The sequence below is a fragment of the Lycium barbarum genome, chromosome 4, assembly GCF_019175385.1.
Source record: "Lycium barbarum isolate Lr01 chromosome 4, ASM1917538v2, whole genome shotgun sequence".
Lineage (NCBI taxonomy): Eukaryota > Viridiplantae > Streptophyta > Magnoliopsida > Solanales > Solanaceae > Lycium > Lycium barbarum.
In genome coordinates, this window is record NC_083340.1 from 124,069,269 (window position 1) to 124,091,776 (window position 22,508).

Consider the following 22,508-nt stretch of genomic DNA (forward strand, 5'->3'; position numbering starts at 1 on the left):
AAAAGGTGAACAATTTTTATGACCAAACGGGTCCTAAGAAATTTTTATGTTTATGAGGACTTATCAACATACATGTTGCGGTAAGAAATACAAATTATACTTCTCTAATTAAAAATAATATTACTTTTATATCATGTAACTAGTATAGATATAGGCGGAGCTAGATTTTGAGGTTTGTGGGTTCCGAATTTAAACCCTTTAAGTTACTGGGTTTTAAATTACTAATTTATACATATTACATAAATTTTTTAAGGTAAATATAAAGTTTAACAAAAGCTTGTGAGTTCGGCCGAACCTGTCTTCGACACCGTGGCTCCGCCACTTATAGACACATGCGCACTATACTGTTGAACTGCATCTACGCTCAACACCCAGCCTTTCTTTTTCCTTTTCTACATGTCCCATTATACTAAATTCTCAGCATCTTGGGGTTTGAAAAATCGAAAGGATAGGATGTTCATCAAGTTGTGGTTCAAGAGTTATGGAGCCAATCTCGTATTGTCATGACGATTTTGATGAGCAATGGCCTCACTTTCTTTCCATAACCAGAAGCAAAGTTAGGATCTAGAGATAATAATTCAAAAATAAAAGTGATCTATTATATGTGTATACATTTTAAATGTGTATATAAAATTCGAGCAGAAATGAGTAGATTCAATTGAATTCTTTACTCCCTATTTGGATGGTTGTTTCCCATGATTCATCATTGTATTGCTATTCTTGATATTTATGTTTGTTTTCATTGTTCTTAAAATTATATTGTATGGTGTTGTAAACCCATTATAATTCTATTGTTATATAACCATGAAAAAGCTCAATTTTTATAACTACAGATTTGATGGTTTTTGCGTGGTTACTTATTTCATGTCCCCATTATACCCACCCACCCTCCGCCACCCACCCAACCATCACCACCTACTTATTTTTTAAAGTTTCTGTTTTATCCTTTACCTTAATTTTCCTAATATATATAAACTAATTTGTGGGATTTCACTGGGCTGTTGTTGTTGTTGTTGTATATAAACTAATTTGTAATTAAGGGTTAAGGATATTTTAGTAAACTTATTTATATATAGTACCATACCGTCAAACCAAAAAATATTATTAAACCACAACAAACGATACAATCTATCCAAACATTGTATTCATTAATACAATACAATACAATACAGTATGAAACCATGGGTAACGACCATCCAAACAGAGTGATAGTCACCCTAAATTCTACAGAAGTTTGAATTTCAAGGGCAATTGTCTTTACAAATATCCAATTCTGACTTCATGTTAGTATATCAATATATTTTTGGAAACTGATTATTCCTCTCACATTAAAAATCTTGATGTTTACACTTGTTTACAAAATCGTAGTCAGAACTCAGAAGGCTAATCTTGTTTGCAAACACTCAAGTGCATGCTTAAAGGTTTAATCTCGTTCCAGTTCCCAACCGTTATACCTTTCTTTTGCAATGATTCAATTCTAGGATTTCGCGCCTCACAAGGTCCTTCCCAATGCGCGCACGCACTCACATATATATAATCCCCGAGAGTATGTCATTCATAATTGAACTTTATGTCCATTATCAAGTGTTACACCAACTGGTCATAAGGACTATGCACTATACGAGGAATATAGATGTATGTCATAAAACTCAAATGCCTTCTCACTACTTGAAATAAAGCTCAACAAGTTTCTTCAGGGTTTCGAAAACGCTTGTGAATGGGTTGAATTCAACAGAGGACTTTAACTCTAAATTAGGAAATTGGTTGTTTAGTGCTTGTTGCATTCCGGACATGGACATCATTGCTGCTAGCTGACTGGTAGACTTCACCTCACAGTCTTGTGGAGTGTCTTTGATTTTGCTCGGATCATATCCGAAACTTGCTAGGTAGTCTTTGTACTTCTCTATAAATTTTGGTCCTGGATCAGGTGTCCTTGAGTATATCTGATTGAGGAAAGAAAACGAAACAATCAGTGATACATCAGATAAATTATGTCCTATGATAAATTCAAACGATTTTGAGAGCCGAAAACTGCAACTTAGGCTTCAGTAATATGTGAATAATATCGGAAAGCAATTTCATAGCAGCAACCTATGAACATTCAATGACCAAAGACTGAAAATCTACCATATTTTCCTTTATGTTCTTACCTACCCACCCCACCCCCGGAGATAATTTTCTTTCCCCAAAAGGAATGCAGATCCAAGCACAGATAGCTTCATCTGAGCCTCCATGGTATCAGCATAGAACACAGGAGCATATTCAAAAACATATTAAAGAGGGAACCCTTGACAATTTAAAAAGAAATAGTAGATATACCATTTAAAGGATTCATGGGAGGAAATATGAGCTAGAGATTTATGAAAATCATTCTGGTGAATTTAGTACAAGAAATATGTGGAGGTCGAAGCATACTTTTGGTTTTGCAATCTTTTAATGCTCATCTAAAACAGTTCTCAACGTGCCTGCCTATGCATTTGGGGGAAAGGCCAGAGTTGACATGTTCTCCATCACTTAGTGACTTCAAGTTCACCAGAATAGACAAGTCCTTAAAGAAAGTAGATGTGGGAGCATCCATAATTTGGTAAACTTGTGATAAGAGTGCATTTTAGTGTTATAGATGTCCCACCATACTTAAGTTCCATCTCTTTACATGTATTTCGTGCATTAATTGTATACATTTTCACCTATATACTCTTGATTCGTGCAATAATGAAGAAATACTTCATCAAGATAAAAATATGGTTTAACAACTGACATAGATGGGAAAAACAATGGTCAAAGTGGAGACTTCAGAATTCCAAGGGAAATTCACGCCACAACGCGAGTCTCTGCGCCTTAAAAGGTTAAAGAGCAATATTTTAATCAATTCTAGAGGGCCAGCCCGCCAGGTGCCTCAGCGCTCTCTCGGTGACCCATCATCCAACCAGCCATTGGCAACCAAGCACCCTCCTGGGTGCACTCTTTCCTTCCCTGAACCCTTAATTAAATGGGCACTATAAATAGACCATTTTCAAGAGGGAAAATCAAGTTTTTATAATCGTTTCTCTTTGTTGCCATGTTGAACTCAACTGTTTATATTTTCTCGATGTTTCTTATTATTATTATTATTATTATTATTATTATTATTTATTGTAGATATTTGACTAAAATGAGTTGAAACCAACGCCTCATTTTAATATACTCCAATGGATCGATTTAGTTCTTTTGTGGTGACTGTGTTTGTGATTTTTAATTATATCTTTTGTTTCTGTGATTGATGAATGGTGTTCTGGTCAACCCTTTCTATCTCACATGAGCAGGAGATTAATTATCTTAGGTTCAATATGGACATCTTGTAATGACAAAACACTTATTTAAAACCCATTTTACATGTTTGCTATTTTCTTTAGAATTGTTTAGTTTGTTTCTGTTATTTGTTGCCACTTAATCTGTAGAACGTGAGAGAAAAGAATGATGCCTAGTTTTTGCTAGTCCCTTTAGATATGATATCCTTCTCATATGTATTTGATTGGGTAGTGCAGTTGCTAGTGTCCCTTCAGTCGCATCACTAAGTTTTGGGTTGCATATGGATATTGTAGATGTTCTGGATAAGATTGCGTATGACATCAAGTGTGCATTCTATTGTTTGATTTTTGCATTAAGTGTATGGGTATCCTGTGGTTTTCTTATAAGTACCCTAAAAATGGAAATGAAATCAATATGTCTAGGGTCAAAGTAGAAAGTTGAGAAGGAAAAATAAGGACACTGTACAAGCGACATTATGTATTAACAGAAAAGACGGATTAAGGCACAAAAGTATCAGGGTTTAGAAGGACTCCGCAGTTCAAAGCTCTAACAAAGACGAGGAGGAGGAAAGGTCAAGTGGTAAAACTTCCGATATGTTGTGTGAGGAAGGAGGAGATGGAGGCCGGGCTATTGAAAATACAAGAAGAAGAGAAGTTTGAAGTCATACATAGTAACAGAAGGCAGAAGCTTGGGCCTTCAAAGCTTCAAACCTTCAATCACCAGGTCTCGTGAAGGAATGCCTTGAAATTGATGTTTTTCTCTATTGAATTAGATATATATTTAAGCTGTGTTATATTGTGCATAGTTGATGTCTTTGCATCTTCTTTTATAATCACAAATGCTTCTTCCAGCGTTCCTGTAATGATACTTGACATTCAACCACTCAGAGGAGGATCCGGGATTTGAATATTATAGGTTCAAGTTCAGGATTCTACCATAGACCATCTGATTTACTGGATTTGGAATCTATCATTTGTACTTAATTAGTGCATTTTTAACACATATACAGGGTATGAGCTAAAACTACTGTAGTCGGATGAACTCATTTATTGTTCACTAGATCCGTCCCTGCAAGCACTAACATCAACAAATATATTAAACTATCCTAGTTCACATCATATATCCATAATTATAAAAATATATCCCCATATCACGGCCATCCAATGTGACACCTATCCAATGAACCTCCTTTACAAAAACTGTAGTCGATGCCAATTCTATCTAAAACATGCTCACATACTAAGTCCGGATACCCATAAAATGGACCCGATATCAGAAGGTGCAAGGAATATATGGCTGTATCCATGTCTTCATACAAAAGAAAAGTTTTTTTTTCTTTCTAAGTTTCTCCCTCTTATTGTGTTGTTAAGTTGGGATATTTCATTCATTTACAGGTGTAAACTGTAATCAGCAATAATCATTTGATATGTAAGAAACCACCCACATATAACTACTATTATTATGCCACCTTTTATATCTTTTGTCATTCAAAAGCTGTACATATCAGCACCCTACTTGTGCTAATTAATAAAGCTTGATCACTTATAAGACAAAAATATAACGGCTATTGCTATTTTTCACCAATTAAAAAGAATATGGGAACTCTTAAATAGGTTTAGGTTTAACATCTACAGATAGCATAAACCCCAAGCTCTGTCACTGAGGGGTGTAATAAATGATCCATAGTAATGAAGAAATAGAGTCACGTTTGGTGTGTGATTGCTCTGTGTTGAGCATGAGAAATGCAGAAACTATGAGAAGCTTGTGTTACGGAAGTATTTTCACACATTGGAGCAAAATAAAATATCCTTCGATTCACAGCAGCAATTAAACTGAAATAATTGATTACCTGAATGAAGCTTCTATCTTTAGCTCCAGAAACCAGAGCAAAGTTGTCATAATCAGTTGCAATCACATCATAAGGCTCCTTTGGGATAAACGGCAATGTAGGAAATCTAAGGTAACACTTCTCCCTAATCATTTCTTGCCTTTCTAGATCAGTCTCCTTTTTCTCCGTATCCTCCTCATTAAGGCATTGAACCCTTCCCCTTATGCCTGTGATGTATCCATCAGGTCCTCCATGAACACAAAATGTGTCTACTTGGATAGCAGGTGCGGCCATATCAACAGTGTAAATCCCCTGAAATAATTTGAAATAAAGACAAATTAGTCCATTTAAGACATCTTTAAGTATGAGCGTCCAAGAACCAAGGAACCCAAAATATAGAGATAATTACAGTCCAATGCCTTTCGGTGATCTAATTTACAAAATAGCCAGCAAATCTGTAGATTTTGTATATTTAAGTAAATATACATATCATATATTTATAATATACACATAATATACATAAATATAAATAATCAATGTATAGGTTTTGTATATTTCGGCTAGCGCCCGTAATTAAGTTTGGCCGATGGGCCAAAAATGGAAGAAGCCCCCAAAATATATGCAAAGACATTAAATGAAGAAGGCATTTTTTTAGGTGTTAACACCCCCAACATTCACCTGGGTGCAGTGGCAATCTTCTTGACCAGCACCAGCAAATCCAGCTTTAAGAGAAGCTACTTCAAACCATCTTCCAGAATACCGGATTGGATCAAAGTTTTTGGCGGTCATGCCTTGCATCATCATCAGCTTTCCACCTCCACCATCATTTCCCTTCTCCAAAGGAAGTGTTGGCGCGCTGTCTGTGGCATTTGCAAGTTGGAACACACTGTTGTAATGAGGAAGATCTGCTGCAAAAGCCTACCAAGAGGATGAAGATGACGCTTGAAAGTCTACAAATTATTTCCGGAAATTTCTCTTTACATTAATTTTGTAATAGAAAGCATTCCCAGTTGGAAACTGAAGTCATGCTTTCCATAAAATTATCTTTGTTTACTCCATCTGTTTCAATTTGTTTGTCTTACTTTCCTTTTCAGTTTGGTTCTAAAAGAATGCCTCTTTTCTAATTTGATAACTCTTTAATTTCAATATCCCATATGGCATGTTTAAGACCACAAGATTAAAGGTCATTTTGGTACATTATACATATCTTTAGTTTAAGACCACAAGATTCAAAAGTCTTCTTACAGTTACCAATTTCAAAAAAAGATTCAAAAGTCTCCTTTACTTTTTTAAACTCCGTCTCAAGTCAAACTAAGACAAACAAATTGAAACGGAGGGAGTAATATAAAGAGCAAAACATTATTTTCGGCCTTCAGCTTTCACAACCATTCTATCAAATCAACCAAATGCATATGTGCGGTACCACTTTATTTAGGATTCTTTTCATGCTGTGTCTTTGTCTCTAAAATCAGAAGTAAGCGAATAAAGTAAAGATACTAACCAGGTTACTTTGAGAGAGACATAGGATTGATGCTGCAAGACCTGAAATGACTTGTTTAACCCCAACCTTACTAGATATAGGACCTTCAGTGCAGCAGGCAGATGTCACTTTCAAAGGCATTCCCCTACAAGGACGGAATGAATAATTCTCATAAGATGAAGAATGGGAATGTGATTGGAAGGAAAAAGAATCTCCGAGAAAACATCATCCATATTAATATAATACGAAAACTAAGATGAATGCATTACCCTGCTTGGCCAGTTTTAGGTTATTGATCACTGCACAAAGGAATAGGACACAAGCAATGCCTTCTGTCGGACTACACCTCAAACCACACCACAAGGTATCAGACAAGGAAACACTCTATTGGATGTACTTTCTATTCAGAGGTGGAATTTCATCGACGGAGGAACTTTCTTGTACTAAAATATCCTCGATTAATTCCACGATGTACCTGCTACCTCCCACCCACAGAGGTATTGGGTAGCTATGTCCACCAAGGGAAGAAATTACTTAGTATTTTTGCCTCCGCTAGGATTTGAACCTGAGACTTCATGGTTCTCAGTCCACTTCATTGACCAGTAAGTCACAGCTTTAGGTGCTTGTATGGTGTTCATCTTATCGAGTAACCTTCAGTCCTTTGACTCTAAGAAGGCCCCATAGCCACACCACCATCATGATAAACTATTTTTATCATATGCTTTTGTATGTAATCTAATCCCATTCTGGTGTCATCCCTACTCTTTATCCAATCAGATCATGGCCTTAACTAAATGGACAAATAATATTACCACCCCAATTTCAGAAAACTCCCCATCATAACAAGAAAAGGAAATGAAGCACCTAACCATTAACTAAAAAGTGGTTGGTTTAGCAAGACTTATGCTGTTGGTTTAAAAAAAAAAATGTATTTTCCCAAGGTATTAAAATCAGCAAATGAGTATTGTCAAAAAAGGAATCTGCAAATGAGCAATTGATTCTTTTCTTATGCATACTGGATATCCACAAAAAAGAAACAGAAATATTTACACATCAGATACTAATAAATAAAAGGTTCTTATTCTGTAGTATTAGAGTTTAAATAGAGAAACGTGATCAGGTAGAGGGTTTATAGAGCCAACTCCAATTCGGTTGGGATTGAGGCTTATAGCCTGTTTGAGCAAGCTTCTGGGAAGCTAAAAGTGTTTATTTTAGAGAGTTGAGGTGTTTAATCAAGCTTTTAGAAAAAAAGTAAGTGCCTGGGCAGAAGCAAAAGCTGTTTTTCAAGAGTTAAAAACGTAGTTTTTCCCTCCAAAACACTTCTGGAATCTTGGCCAAACACACATTGCTTCTCAAATATTGGCAAACTTTTCTTTTTAGTATGTTTAAAAGAAATGCCTCTTTCCTAATTTGGAAACTGTTTAATTTTAATATCCCACCAGGCATATTTAAGACCACAAGATTAAATGACATTTTATTACATCATACATAAAAAGTCTTATTTACTTTCTTAAACTTTGTGCTCGGTCAAACTAAGACGAACAAATTGGGAGTAACAAAAAAGGTCAAACAGATTCACTAAAATCAGATATTCTTGGCTTGGTTATGGCATTTTAGGTTCAAGATTTTGTTGAGCTTAATTACAGCTTTCTCTTTCCTCATTTTCTTTCCTTCTAAAGGAAGTACATACTGGGACTGGCTTTAGTACTAATGTCTTCAGGATTTAGCATTTGCTTTACTTAGTTACTCAATTCTGAACAACCATAAAGGGAAATAATGCAACACGCTTTTCTTTTTAATCTGTCCCAAATAGAATATCACATTTCTACAAGTAGAAAGAAACAATTTAACTTTAGAATTTCCCTTTTACACTTAATGATATGTAGCTAAAGAAATGTCTAAGGTTAGTTTTAGATCACAAATTTTAAAAGTCTTCTTTATTTTTTAAATTTAAGTCAAACAGTGCCACATAAATTGAGAGAAAGAGTGCTATTTTAATAGATCACAGAACTATTACAGCTAATAGAGAATAGAATTCTTGAATTTGAGAATGAAAAACAAAAAAGAGTGCAAATTGTACCTGGGTTTTGAGGGGCATTGTGATTGAAGAAGAATTGGAGGTGATTGTTGGACCACTAAATTGTAGCACACCATTGTAGTGTTCTTGATGATACAGCAACTTCACTTCAGCTGTAAACGGATTATTATTATATGTTGCAGGGGCAGAACCACAGATGTAGAAACTATATTACACTGAGTCACTGACCAACAGACAACAGTGGCTGTTAACCACCCCATCAACTGTTAAAAAACACCTTTTACATATATTGTGTGGAAGATTGTTATTGATAAGGGATGTGTCTTATGATTGTAAGGGGTCAAAATAAGTTAAAAGAGTTAAGAAATGAACGTTAGTTGGATTGAAATAAATGGAATAAAATAGCTTAAAATTCAATTTTTACTAGATTTTAAGTTTTTGTTTTATATATAATTTATTAACTATGCCCTTCGTTTTTTTTTTTTATTGTCCTGTATTAACTTGACACACCCCTTAAGAAGCAATAAATAGAATGAAAATTTATTATATCTCCCCTAATTATTATTAAGTCATCTAATACTAATTGAAATCAATCAAACATAGTTAAAACTTGTGCAGTCACTAACAATTCATTGAAATTTTCAACGCACTAATTAATAGTAAGGGTAAAACAGCTATGAAATAATAAATTATCTTTTGATTTTCTAAACTGGATAAGTGAAAATGGACATCTATTTTAATATAAAGAACAAGTAAAATGGACTGAGTGAGTACCTAATAAAAATTCAATTTCCTTTATGCTCATATATATATCACATCAAACAAATCAATACTTTTTTGAAAATATTTTGACGAGATGTTTCATGGATCAATTTGGACTACCTATCAGCTAAATTCTTAAAGTATCAAAAAGGGCATAGTCCGTAAATGATCGCCCCAAACTCAAATAGATTGGACGAAATATATTTTCATAGACTAATTTTACTATCCTCGGCTAGACTATTAGTCTCCATGCGCCTTTTTTTCTTTTTCATTTTACGCCATTCAACTATATTAGGAATCCGTACCTAGACTTAGGATAAAATTCCACCTTTTGGTTCCCCAAATCGAAAGATGAAATCGCCCCAAAATATCAAAATGTGCTAAAAAAAACTAATTTGAAATTTGAAAACATCTGATACTTCTTCACAGTCGCGCAACCCTTCTTCGTGATCGCGGACTGCAACTGGTCCAGGCATTGCAGCCATGATTAGACCTTCCAGTAGCGAAGAGGCGTCGACTGGGGTCTGACCTCGCAACCCTTTGCGTCATTTACCTGAAATCCCAATGGCTTAGCTGTTGGGTTCAAAATAACATGGCGTCATGTGAAAGCTAATAATTGCAAACCTTAAATACGATAAATCGGACAACAACGAAAACTATACTAAAGGAGACATAATATATTGATATGATTTGGTCAACAGGCCTACACATGGGAAACTAATTAAAAAATAAATAAAAACTATTGGGAGAACATCTCCCCCTAAACAAGACTCATTAAACGACTACATTGTGAATAGTATTGTATTGTGAATGAGAATAAAATATCTCTATTTATAGAAGTGTAAAACTTCTCCTCCAAAAAAGAATAAATATAAAAGGATTTTTTTATTTTTACCAAGAAAAACCTTTTTCCACCAAGAAAACCTATTCGGAGTAAAATACAACTATTGAAGAATCCAAATAAGGTAGGAAATTCAGAGCAAACCCTAATAAATCTCCCCTTGGCCTGAATTTTCTGGCAAAATAATCTTCATCCTCCGTCACATAATCTTCATCACTGCTACTTGCCATGGTTAAAAGTAGGTATGGTTGAAAATTTGAGTCTTGAGTGTTAAAGTAAGCACTGGTTGAGAGTGAAGCCTATGCGTTAAAAGTAAACAAGGGTTGAAAATTTGAGCTCATACATTAAAAGTAAGCATGAATTGAAAATTGGAGCTCATGCGTTAAAGTAAGCATGAGTAAAAATTATTTTTATTTTAAAAATACGCAGCAGCACGATTCTCAAAAATATGATTGAAAATTGTCCCACATGGAGTACTCCAGGTTTTTTCACTATCGTCGAATTTGTTGCAACTTGAACTGATCCACCTTGAACCTGTCTTCAACCTCGTTGAACCATTGGCACTGATACCACTTGTTGGGATCGGAATAACAGGGCGTCATGTGGAAGCTAATAATTACAAACCTTGAACACGATGAATCGGACAATAAAAAAACTATACTTGTAACACCTCGTACCTCCTAACTAAGTTACGTTCATAATTCGAGACTTAGAAACCAAGTCGGGAAGTGGTTGGATTAACATTTCCCTTGGAAAGGTAAAAGTACGTTTTTTCAAAATGTACAAGCCGTACTTCTTGGACGTACCTCACATGGGAGAAAACAGAACCATTAGAATTTGGCATTCCAGGTACGACCTGAATGTACAGATCGTACATCATTGTATGGGTCATACTTCTTGGCCGTATAATTCATACGGGATGTACATTAAAGTACGGGTCGTACTTTTCATCACGTACCTCACAAACTAAAAGTTGTGGTTTTTGGAATTTGACACATAAGGTACGCTCAGATTGTACGAGACGCACAATATCGTATGGGCGTACATTGTGCCCGTACTTTCCCCGCTTCAGCAAATAGTATAAATTCGGGACTTTAGTTTTAATCCCACTTTTCATATTCTCCAGCCCTAGCACGAAGTTCTTCTCCTCCTACCATCAAGATACACTAAGTTAAGACTATTCCAAGCCTTTCAAGTGAATTCTAACATGTATCCATGATTTCTAAACAAGAATTCATTGTTCCCAACCTAGGGTTTTCAAGAAAACCCATCTAAGGGATTCAAGATTATGGCCTTTGAATTTTTCTCCAAGTTCAGACCATTAGTTACAAGTTTTGGAGCATTAACAGGTATGTAGGGTTTCTATCTATGTGTGGGAACATCATTGTTCTTTCCCACGCCACGTTCTTCCATGATTATACGAAAGTTTACTAAAACTAGGATTCTAGACATGTTCATGATATCTCTAAGTACATGTACCATGATATACCATGTTTTCTTTAATAGTTCGGTATAATGTTCTTAATATTCCATTTTGGTTATTAAGAATCTGTCTGTAATCCATGAAAACCCGTACTTTGCATTCTATGGGTTCTTAAATGCAAAATATGAACTTTTGTGTTTATTTTCATGAACTTCTACATGCTTCTATATTTTCATACAAGTTATACTATATATCTATCTTCATGTTATAGTATAATCACGAATCATGTTTATATAATTCATGGGCTACTAAACTAATTATATCCATAATCATGTTTTGGGAATTGCACAGATTACCAAGAAGGTTTAATACCTGAAACTACGTATGCCAGCATAGGATAAGTATTGCTCCGCCCAATTAGGACAGTTCCTTCATGTTTACCCATTGCGGGTATCTTTACGGACTTAAAATATCTTATTCATGTCAGATGATATTCATGTTCATGTTCATTTTACAAATACAGCTTCAGATCAGTTCTGTTATTTCATATGTCATGCTTATTTCATTTAGTTGCTTTACATACCAGTACAATTTGAATGTGTTGACGTCCCCTTTTATTTGCGTGTGGGCCTGCATTTCACAATGCAGATTTACAGGACGACGGATCAGCTCGTTAAGACTTTGCACGTACCAGCTATTGGTGAGCCCCATCTCATTCGAGGTTTTATTGTCAGTTATGCAGTAAAGGTATGCCTGGGGCCTTGTCCCGATAAACAGTTTAGCAGTCAGACTCATGTCAGAGGTTTCATAGACTAGACTAGTTCAATTAGGTCATGTCAGATATTCAGAGTCATATAGCCAGTATTGGCTCAGCATTTATCATTTAATTTCAGACTTATGATTACTTAACCTATGCTTCATTCTCACCATGTATGTTATATTATATTCCGCATCAGTACATGCCTCATGTTGATTCAGCAAGTCATGTGGTTCGCTCGGTCACATGCAGCAAGACACCGAGTGTCGTATTACGCCCAGTCCAGGGTTCGAGACGTGATAATACTAAAAGAAGCATAATATATTGATATGATTTGGCCAACTGGCCTACATATGAGAAACTAATTAAAAAATATAAAAAGTATAGGGAGAACATCTCCCCCTCAACAAAACTCGTTAAATGACTACATTATGGATGCTATTGTGTTGTGAATGAGAAGAAAATATCTCTATTTATAGAAGTGTAAAACTTCTCCTCCAAGAAAAGATTAGATATAAAAGGATTATGTTTTACCAAGAAATTTTTTTTCCACCAAGAAAACCTATTCGAAGTAAAATACAACTATTGAAGAATCCAAATAAAGTAGGAAATTCAGGGCAAACCCTAACATTAGCTACTTGGCATGCGCGATCGCGGCTGGTGCCCTCGCTGTCGCGAAGGAGGCACCAAACGCCACCAAAACTACCAAGCCCAAAATGCCTACTAAGGCGTCAAAACAACCAAGAACCCCTCGGGTCCAAACTTGAACATGGCAACAAGTCCCAAAACATGTTATAGACTAGTGTTTTAAAAGGCGGAGTGTTTTACATATGCCTCAGCGAGGCATAAGCCTTGAGGCACAGGGCGTAAGCCCGTATTTAAGTTTTAGTATTTCATAAAATAATATAACTACAATAAATATTTTTAAATAGGTAAAATTACATAAAAAAATAAAAGAAAACTGTAAATGAATGTATGTATGTGTGTGTGCGTGTGTGTCTATATATATATATATATATAGATAGTTAGATAGATAGATGTGCTTGATCCTCACAAAAAAAAAAAAAAAAAAAACTAATCAACGCAATCCATTATATGTCACTTACAAATTATAATTATATATAACATAATTTCACAAGTATAAACAATACAATGAAATAAAAGCTATTATGAAGTGCAAATCAACTCTAACATCTTAACTTTCAAACAATGAAAAAATCACAATTTCTTAAAACAATATTACTATCATACAATTCATTTTGTCTCCTTGTAAGCGAATAATCAATAAACTTTATCAGTATTATAATTAATACATAACTCCTTTATGTATTAAAATAAAATTACTTTCAAATAGCGAAATAATAAAATATGATAATGTTGATACATAGGACAAAAGACTAATGATAAATGAAAATGTACAATTCGACCATGCTATTATACCCCATTTAAACGGGATCAAAACAGTGTACAACATATTGATGGTTCTCAATTAATTATGCAAAGAGTCACCACCTAATTATCTTTTAAGGTGATTTAGAACACCTAAAGCAATGCTAAGTTAACTCTGGTTCAAGGGTCCACTAAAATTGTACGATTCTAGGTGAGGGTCCTAATTATCCTAAAGGAAAGGTATTAAGCATCCTTTAAGATCCGTTAAATACGATTAACCGGCCAATTGAATCAACCAGGCTTTGAAAATGTGATTAAAACACTAGTACTAATGCATTTTGTTGAAATTAAGTATTAAAGTGGCACGGCGTTTGGAAAACTCAGCTTTTTAAATTCAAAGACTAGACTCTCAAAATGGATACTTGAAACCAAAATGAGAAAAAGTTTGAAAGCGTCATTTTCTGAAGCAAGAAAAAGTTGAATCTGTTATTAGACTAGATGAAGACACTTACAGAAAAAGGTTTGGACTTAAAGTTGGTAAAAATGGGTTTAGAACTAAATAACAATTTTCAATAGTTGGCTTACTCTATTAAATATAAAAATCTGACTTTAATGCCTTTGACATTAAGGAAAACTGAGAACATAAAAACGTTAACATATCAAAAAATTTAACACGGGCAGAGGCTCAAACACAAATTTAAAGGAATCATTTGGACTCTTTGAAAATCTGGTTGTTATGAAATCATTTGGATACATAAAATATGCCATAAAATGAGCTAGATTATAGTTTTTGAAAGAAAGCATTACTTTTCGATACTCGTTGAAATAATATACCGATTCCCCCTCTAAACTAGGTGTTCTAATGTCGATAAATTTAAACGAATCAAATAAACAATCACAAATAAGAAAACAAAACAGTTAACTAATCTAAAAAATGAAACAGTCCGCTCTTTCTTTTCCAGAAAGGGAAAGGAGTGAACGAAGAAGCGGACGCGAGTTCTGTATTTCCCGTTGTTTGCCTTTCATTTTTGTTCGGAGGTATCACAAGGGAACGAGAGAGGTGCTTGAAAGGATGAAATGCAAGTTTTCCTGGATGTACTGATGAGATTGAATCTCGTTTGACACTCCTCGCAACTCCAGATGTCATGCAAAAGAAGAAATCGGAAAAGAGAAAATTAGAGAAGGAATACATGATTTCTTTTTAATAAACAACAAAGATAAATAAAATACAGTAAAGATCACTCAACTACAACATGTTGAACCAAACTTTGGCTCATATTTTGCACCTAATACTTACTGGAAACATATGATTTGGTTTACCTTTTACTCAAGCAAGCATTTAATTCAGAATACAAGCTCTTTTCCTTTACCTTTTCTAAACACTTAGACATAGAGGAAACAAAATGATTATAGATTCAAAAATTGCTTATCTACACCATAGCAAATTATTGTTTGAACTTGACACCATATTGAAGCTTAGCTACAACATTCATACTTTTGACAATAAATAAACTAATCTTCCACAAACAGTATGTCTCCTTAAATAAGTAAAGGAAGAGTACTAGCATAATGTAATATGGACAGCAACTCAGTCACACACAGAGAGCATTTCTTTTTTGAGTCAATAGTAATTTCCTATAGGTATAAATCTAATACACGAGCAACAAAACATGAATAACAAGAAGCATACTGAAAACTTTTATTTCATGATGTTTAACACTAAACTAGCATACTTCATAGCATGGATTTGACTAAATAACTTCAGAATTGAGAAGCAAAGGAAGAAACATCACTGACCTGCTACGGTGGCAATGAAATAGGGCTTTGGGTCTCCAATCTACCCTCGAACACAAACGATGCTCAGATCCGAGATTTTAACAGAGATAATAAGATAGCAAGATGAACTTAGTGCTTTGACCGAAAAACAGTATTAAGGAGATTACTAACTCCAGGGGGGAATGGCGGCTAGAAAAACTTGTCCTTCTGCTGGAGATGTAAGGTGGTATTTTAGAGGAGCAGATTAGGGATAGTTTAGGCGGGATGTTAAACACCAGGTTTGAAATTTAGTCAACACAACCGTTTGAATTTGAACGTTGTGGTTTGGATGGGCTCAGTCTTCACGTGATTTGGTTCACTTCTTGCCCGAAATGGTGAGACCTTGACTGGAATGGAGAGATTTGGTGCGTCTTGAAGCAAGAAAATGAGAAAGATTGTTTCTTGGTCACTGCTACACTCTAAAATCAGATGAGAGAGATTTCTTTGAGAAAAGGATCAAAATCATAAATTATGTTTTGGTTGGGATCAAAATCATACATATTCTTTCACATGGAGCACTAATAGTACATTATGTTTGCATAAGTGGTGCACTTTTAGTCAAACTCCCAAATATTTTTTTAGAAATTTAACGGAAAAGAACAAAAATGCCCCTAAACTTTTAGAAAAGGTATAAAAATACCCTTTATTCATCTATTTTGCTAAAACTACCCCTCAATTCAACTTTTTGGCTCATTTATTCCCCTTGACTAACGGACAACACTAATTTTTTTAAAAAAAATATTTAAATTGCACATGACATTTTATTACCGAAAATTTGATTTATTTTTTTAAAAAGAAATCTGAAAAATCGTTATTTGTAGAATAAGGAAAAATAATTTTTCAACATCCGTTTCTTTAAAAAACAAATGTAGTAAGCCTTTTATATATATGAAAAAAAAAAACAGAATTGGATTTTCATTAAAACATGTGGAATTTTTTTAAATTTGGAAAACTTTTTTTAACGAGTAAAACCTTGACTAACGAACAACACTAATTTTTTTTTCTTTTCAAAATGTGAATAACTGGATTTTTATAAAAATCTGAAAAAATTAAAAAATTTATGGAAAAACTGTGTTTAAAAAAAAAAACCAGAAAACTATCTTTTTTTAAATCTAGAAGAAAATTATGGAGTATTAGTTTTTCACATTTTACTTAAAAAAAACAATCAGTTTTTCAGATTTAAAAATTGAATTTTCTAAAAAAAAATGGGGTTTCCACCTGTTAAAAAAAAGTTTTCCAAATTTAAAAAAATTCCACATGTTTTAATGAAAATCCAATTATGTTTTTTTTATATATATAAAAGGCTTACTACATTTGTTTTTTAAAGAAACGGGTGTTGAAAAATTATTTTTCCTTATTCTACAAATAACGATTTTTCAGATTTCTTTTTAAAAAAATAAATCAATTTTTCAGTAATAAAATGTCATGTGCAATTTAAATATTTTTTTTAAAAAAATTAGTGTTGTTCGTTAGTCAAGGGGAATAAATGAGCCAAAAAGTTGAATTGAGGGGTAGTTTTAGTAAAATAGATGAATAAAGGGTATTTTTATACCTTTTCTAAAAGTTCAGGGGCATTTTTGTTCTTTTCCGTTAAATTTCTAAAAAACTATTTGGGAGTTTGACTAAAAGTGCACCACTTATGCAAACATAATGTACTATTAGTGCTCAATGTGAAATAATATGTATGATTTTGATCCAAACTCAAACATAATGTATGATTTTGATCCTTTTCTTCAGATTTCTTTCCTCGAAATGGCCTAACACTTCTGATTTGAGGACAAGAAAGGTTTGGAATTTTATCGGAAATAGAAAATAGAAGTTCCAGGGATGTGTAGCGGCGGATTTTAGATGAAGGGTTTGGAAATTGCAACCCTAGTTTGTGACTGATCCCCTCTAAAACGGTCTGGGCTCTCCACGTTGGGCTTTTGTTTATGGGCAGCTTTGTGGGTTTTAATTGGCCGAAAATTACTGGGCTCGTTTGACCCTTAATTGCCGGGCCTTTCCTTTCTTCCATGTTCATTTCTTTGGCTTCTATTTTATCAAAGATCTTATGTCCATATTATGTAATAATAGTAGATACATATATAGTAATAAAAATAATAGTAGTAGTAACCGACAACATTAATAATAATAATAATAATAATAATAATAGAAATAATTATAGTAATACTAATAATAGTTGTAGCAGTAATAAAATAGTGGTAAAAATAGATTTTTGATATTTTACTAATTTAGAGGCTCGAGAAAACAAGTTGGAAGAAAGGAGGGTCAAAATTGAGTGTCAACAACTATGACTTGTTATTTGAGTTACACCCAATCTTCTTATTTCTATAGATGAAAAACTATTAAGTATCATTCATTTGTTAAAGAATTATGAGGGTCAACGATTTTAATTAAGAAACTTAACATATAATTTGTGTAAGAATTGTTAGGCGAACCCCGAGCGTTAGACGAGTTTAGAGCGTGCAGTCGGCGCTTAGGGCGTAAGCCTCACAGAAACTAAGCTCCAAATGTGAGCCCTGAGGCGTTTTGCTTGTGCCCCGTCCTGGGACGAATCCTGAAACTGCCTTTTAAAATACTATTATAGACCTATACAAAACAACACGCTAAAACTCAAAAGGAGGGGTCGGGTTTGCAAAATTGGCTTTGAAGCTTTCCAACTAAGTCCAAAAGGTGGATACGGAACTAACCAAAGCATCAAAGCACATAAAATAGTGCATATGCTCAAAACGGGGATCGGATTGTTACACTTTTGCTCTTTATATCATAAAAACCATACTTAATGTGCTGAATTTATACAAAATAATTAAAAAGCTACCCAATGTAATATTAATAATGCTAGTTTAAATTTTAAACTTTTAATACATGAATAATTTCCTTGCTAACCAAGACGTGCAGCAACCAAAGGACCCTTAAGTCAACTCAATTTTGATGTAATCAAATTTAACTCTAACTAATTTGCCATTTGACCATCCACTTGCTCTTTGAGTCCTTCCTCTTGCATCCAAAAGGAAACAGCTGCAGCTTTCATAGTAAAGCTGCCGCCGCCTTCGATAAGGAAAGTATTTTCAGGTAATGTATGCCCTTCTTCTTTCTTCTCATTTCTATTTATACCTCCTTTTTGTCATTTCTGCTTCTTTGTAAGTTATTTTTATTTCCCATATAGTTTAATACATTTGTAAAAAAAAAGTTCATTAAATCTGTTACTTAGTTTCTTGTTAGCTTATAAGGATAAAGATGACGTTTCCATCTCTTTCAATTTATGTGAATCTATTTTTTTTTTAATCCGTGCAAAAAAGAACGACTTCTTTTCATATTTGAAAATTATTGACGATTTATAGCCGCACAGAATATGTGGGCCTCATTTTACAACATTAGTTCAAAAGTTTTTTTTTTTTAATTTCATGTCGAGTCAAATGATTTCACATAAATTAAAACGGTAGGAGTACTAATATATGTGTCAGCTTGTTGTCTCAAATAGGCTTGCATTGGGTTTGGATCATTGTGGTGTTACCTTTGGTTTTTTTTTCTCAATTAAATTTGAGGTTTCTCTTTTCTTTTTTCTTTAAAAAAAAATAAATTAATTTGAGGTTTCTCTTTATTGAGCAGGTATTTGTGCTTCCTAAGATTGTCTTTTCATTAGAATTTACTTACTTTCTTAATCTAATGGATTGAAGTTTGAAATTGGTCTTTCCTGTATGAAGGAAACTGATCTATTCATAAAATAATTCTCCAGTACTTCTCTGCTACATGAAAATAGCTAGCAACTGCAAAATCTAATTTAGCTAGGAAATAGAAAACTTACTCCTGTATTATTCTGACTAAAATTCTATATAGACATGAATTAAATAAATACCAATCTTAAACAAATTTGATTTCCCACTCCAACTTTGAATTATTCTTCCAACATTGTAAACTCTTTGTTTCCTAATTCTAATATGTTTCATTGTGCAAGATTCACTGCCTGGGTTCTGGCTTCTCGTTAAATATATGGTCTCTGTACTGTGAACTTCTTGCTTGTAAGAAGTTATGTTCAGGTGTACATAGAGCTAGAGCTTCGCTTATGTGTTTGGTAGAACTCAGTAGCTTTGACTCAAATCCTATATTTGTGTTTAAAATTCACTTAATAAATAATTTATCAAGACCCCAATAAGTTATATTTTGTAGAATCCAGAATCTATTAACTCAAACTCTTAGCTCCGCCTCTGTCTATGTTTTTTCAGTTACAAACACTATTTTGTTCCTATTAATAGACATCCACTTTTTTTCAGAAGTTGTTTACCTTAGGGGATTGGGGAAGGGGAAGGTTTTAGGATTAACTGAGAGGGAGACACTCAACAACAACATACTCAGTATAGTCCTACAAGTGGATCTGGGAAGGGTGTAGAGGCGAATTTAGGATTTCTGGAACATGAGTTCACCACTAAAAAAAAAAGAAGGAAAAAAATGTACCAAGTGGGACTTGATCGCTAGTCCTCTAGGTAAATAACTCAACCTTTAATCAAGTGCAACAGTTAGCCTTTTTGTAGCATGAGTTCCTGCAGGTAGTATTATACTAATTTTAGGAAATATATATATAAAATACCTAGTTTTACAGAGAGACCACGTGTTCACGTGCCCCAATTTTAGCACCTAAAATCGCCCCTAGGAGGGTGGTGTGTACGCGGATCTTATCCCTACCTTTGCGGCAGAGTAGAAATGCAAATATAAAAGATAAAAGGTAACCAAAGTAAAAGAATCAACAGTAGTAATAAAATCAAAGAATAAGATAATGGTAGCATAAACTGAGGGAAACATTGCGAGTTCAAGTCCTGCTGTTTACTGTACTTTATGTATTCATGCTTTATCTAGTGTGTCTAGAAAAGGAAAAAGGTAACTATGATAGATGATGAGACCGTGTTAATTAGGTTTTTATGCAGTGATTATTTTTGCAGACTTCACATCCTGAACTTATTCGTTGCAAGAAGAGCTTCTCTCGGCATTGATTATCGCAACGGATAATGGCTGTTTGTGGTTCAAGAACTTCTCATACTGGCCATTTTGTTGGCAATATGGCTGCTAGGCGCCTGCATTATTGTATGTCGGGAAATAATAGCACCGTCTCTTACAGCAATAGAAGCATTGAGAATGTTAGGAAAGCCAACATTATTTTGAGAAATAAATGCCAACCCCGCAACTTCATGTTATCTCAATATTTTAGAACTAGTGTTGCAAAGATAACGAGCCAAGGTTTTCGCATTTTATCACCTGCACGTTTCTCCTCTGGAACTACTTCTCCTGGCCTGTCAGGTGATAACTCTAAGGAACAAGCTGCAAATACTGTTGATTCTTCTAAAGGAAAGATACGCCTGGAGCTGAATTCGGGATCATTTTATCTGGCCCATCCTGCTAAAGCAAAAACTGGTGGAGAGGATGCTCATTTTATTTGTGGTCCTGCACAAGCTATAGGTGATTATGTATATTACATGGATATTTTGTGTATACAATACGTATGTTCTGTGTATATTTATACTTAATATACAAAACTTATACATTTGCTTATTATTATTCTTTTGAGCGGTCCAAACAAGTAATTTTCCCCATCTTATTTGTGGTCCTGCACAAGCTATAGGTGTAGCTGATGGTGTTGGTGGATGGGCTGATCATGGTATTGATGCGGGGGAATATGCTCGTGAATTAATGTCTAACTCGATATCCGCGATACAAGAGGAACCTAGGGATTCCATTGACCTAATTAGGGTCCTAGAGAAAGCTCACATGAGAACAAAAGCAAGAGGTTCTTCAACTGCTTGTATAATTGCACTCACTGATGAAGGTCTTTATGCTGTTAATTTAGGAGACAGCGGATTTATGTTGGTTAGGCATGGATCTGCTATATTTAAGTCCCCTGTACAACAGCACGGTTTTAATTTTCCATATCAACTGGGAGGCAGTAGTGCTGGTGATTTGCCTAGCTTGGCCGATGTGTTTAAAGTTACAGTAGCTCCAGGAGATGTCCTAGTTGCTGGTACTGATGGGCTTTTTGACAATTTATATGACGCTGATATCATGGGAGTTGTGATTCATGCTGCTGAAGATGGCTTAGGGCCGCAGATGACAGCTCAAAAGATAGCAGCATTGGCACAACAAAGAGCAATGGACCCAATTAAGCCGTCACCTTTCTCTGATGCAGCCAAAGAGGCGGGATTTGAGTACCCTGGGGGAAAACTTGATGACATAACTGTAGTTGTTTCTTATATAACTAGTAATGCCAATCTGTAATGTGCTTGAGTTTTGTAGACACGGAAAATTGGGCACGCTGACAAGTCGGAATTCTTAGTTTGAGCTTCAAACTTCAGGTGTGCAGCTGACTGAGAGTGATACTAGAGTACAGTAAATATCAGTTATAGAACTTTTGCTCTTGGACTGCGAAGAAAGAACGCTTGATGAAAATGAAAGTTGTGTGACTGCATATATTGGCTCAAGCTAGTGGTGCTCCTCTATGTTGCTCGGACTCTTCATAAACGTCAATGGGTGCGTGTCAGATTCTCCAAAAGTAATGCGTTGTTGGAGGATCTGATACAGGTACAATAACCTTTTTGGAAAGTCCGAGCATCATACTGCTCCTTGTTCCGTCAAGTGTTTTAGTTCCTAGATCGAAATGGGCTATTAGAATTCATTTCCGAATTTATTGGACGGATGCATGTTTTTATGTTGTAGCATGACATGACTGATAGAAGTCTTAAATTGATACATGGCCTTGCTAAATTGTTCTTGTTGACATTGATGTGTATTAAGACACTGCTCTCTGAAAGTATTTTTTTTCTTTCTGTTATAGAACTAGTTGTACTCACTTGAGGATAGTGAGAACGTAGTTTGTCGGCCGAACTCATGACAATTAACATCAA

At 34.6% G+C, this 22,508-nt stretch overlaps 2 protein-coding genes and 1 long non-coding RNA gene across 7 annotated transcripts; 1 reads left to right on the forward strand and 2 right to left on the reverse strand.

Moving 5' to 3' along the window:
- Positions 1-1,528: 1,528 nt before the first annotated feature.
- Positions 1,529-8,958, reverse strand: LOC132636359 (chloroplastic lipocalin). Its single transcript, XM_060353188.1, has 5 exons — positions 8,677-8,958; positions 6,618-6,741; positions 5,795-6,034; positions 5,138-5,428; positions 1,529-1,943 (listed from the first exon to the last, which is right to left on the reverse strand). The coding sequence occupies exons 1-5, from the start codon at positions 8,748-8,750 to the stop codon at positions 1,665-1,667; spliced, it is 1,008 nt and encodes a 335-aa protein (XP_060209171.1). The 5' UTR covers positions 8,751-8,958; the 3' UTR covers positions 1,529-1,664.
- A 5,635-nt stretch (positions 8,959-14,593) lies between these two features.
- Positions 14,594-16,067, reverse strand: LOC132636360 (uncharacterized). Its single transcript, XR_009581212.1, has 2 exons — positions 15,604-16,067; positions 14,594-14,940 (listed from the first exon to the last, which is right to left on the reverse strand). It is a non-coding gene; the product is annotated as an uncharacterized LOC132636360 (long non-coding RNA).
- Positions 16,068-18,496: 2,429 nt separating this feature from the next.
- On the forward strand, positions 18,497-22,477 carry LOC132636361 (probable protein phosphatase 2C 55). 5 transcript variants are annotated; one of them, XM_060353191.1, is made up of 3 exons: positions 18,497-18,693; positions 20,541-21,069; positions 21,227-22,477. In XM_060353191.1, the coding sequence occupies exons 2-3, from the start codon at positions 20,622-20,624 to the stop codon at positions 21,880-21,882; spliced, it is 1,104 nt and encodes a 367-aa protein (XP_060209174.1). In that variant the 5' UTR covers positions 18,497-18,693; positions 20,541-20,621; the 3' UTR covers positions 21,883-22,477. The 5 variants fall into 5 exon arrangements, with proteins under 5 accessions (XP_060209174.1, XP_060209172.1, XP_060209175.1 ...); XM_060353189.1 differs by having other exon boundaries at positions 20,556-21,069; XM_060353192.1 differs by lacking the exon at positions 18,497-18,693 and adding an exon at positions 18,774-19,230.
- Positions 22,478-22,508: the final 31 nt, after the last annotated feature.

What these genes read in the sequence shown, in the direction of transcription:
- LOC132636361 (XM_060353191.1), top strand. Translation starts at nt 20,622, where the DNA reads ATGGCTGTTTGTGGTTCAAGAACTTCTCATACTGGCCATTTTGTTGGC. An exon ending in TGGTCCTGCACAAGCTATAG is followed by an intron (nt 21,070 to 21,226) that starts GTGATTATGTAT and finishes GTCCTGCACAAG; the next exon opens with CTATAGGTGTAGCTGATGGT.
- LOC132636359 (XM_060353188.1), bottom strand. Translation starts at nt 8,750, where the DNA reads ATGGTGTGCTACAATTTAGTGGTCCAACAATCACCTCCAATTCTTCTT. An exon ending in GTCTCTCTCAAAGTAACCTG is followed by an intron (nt 6,035 to 6,617) that starts GTTAGTATCTTT and finishes TCCTCTTGGTAG; the next exon opens with GCTTTTGCAGCAGATCTTCC. An exon ending in AAGATAGAAGCTTCATTCAG is followed by an intron (nt 1,944 to 5,137) that starts GTAATCAATTAT and finishes TTCCTCAATCAG; the next exon opens with ATATACTCAAGGACACCTGA.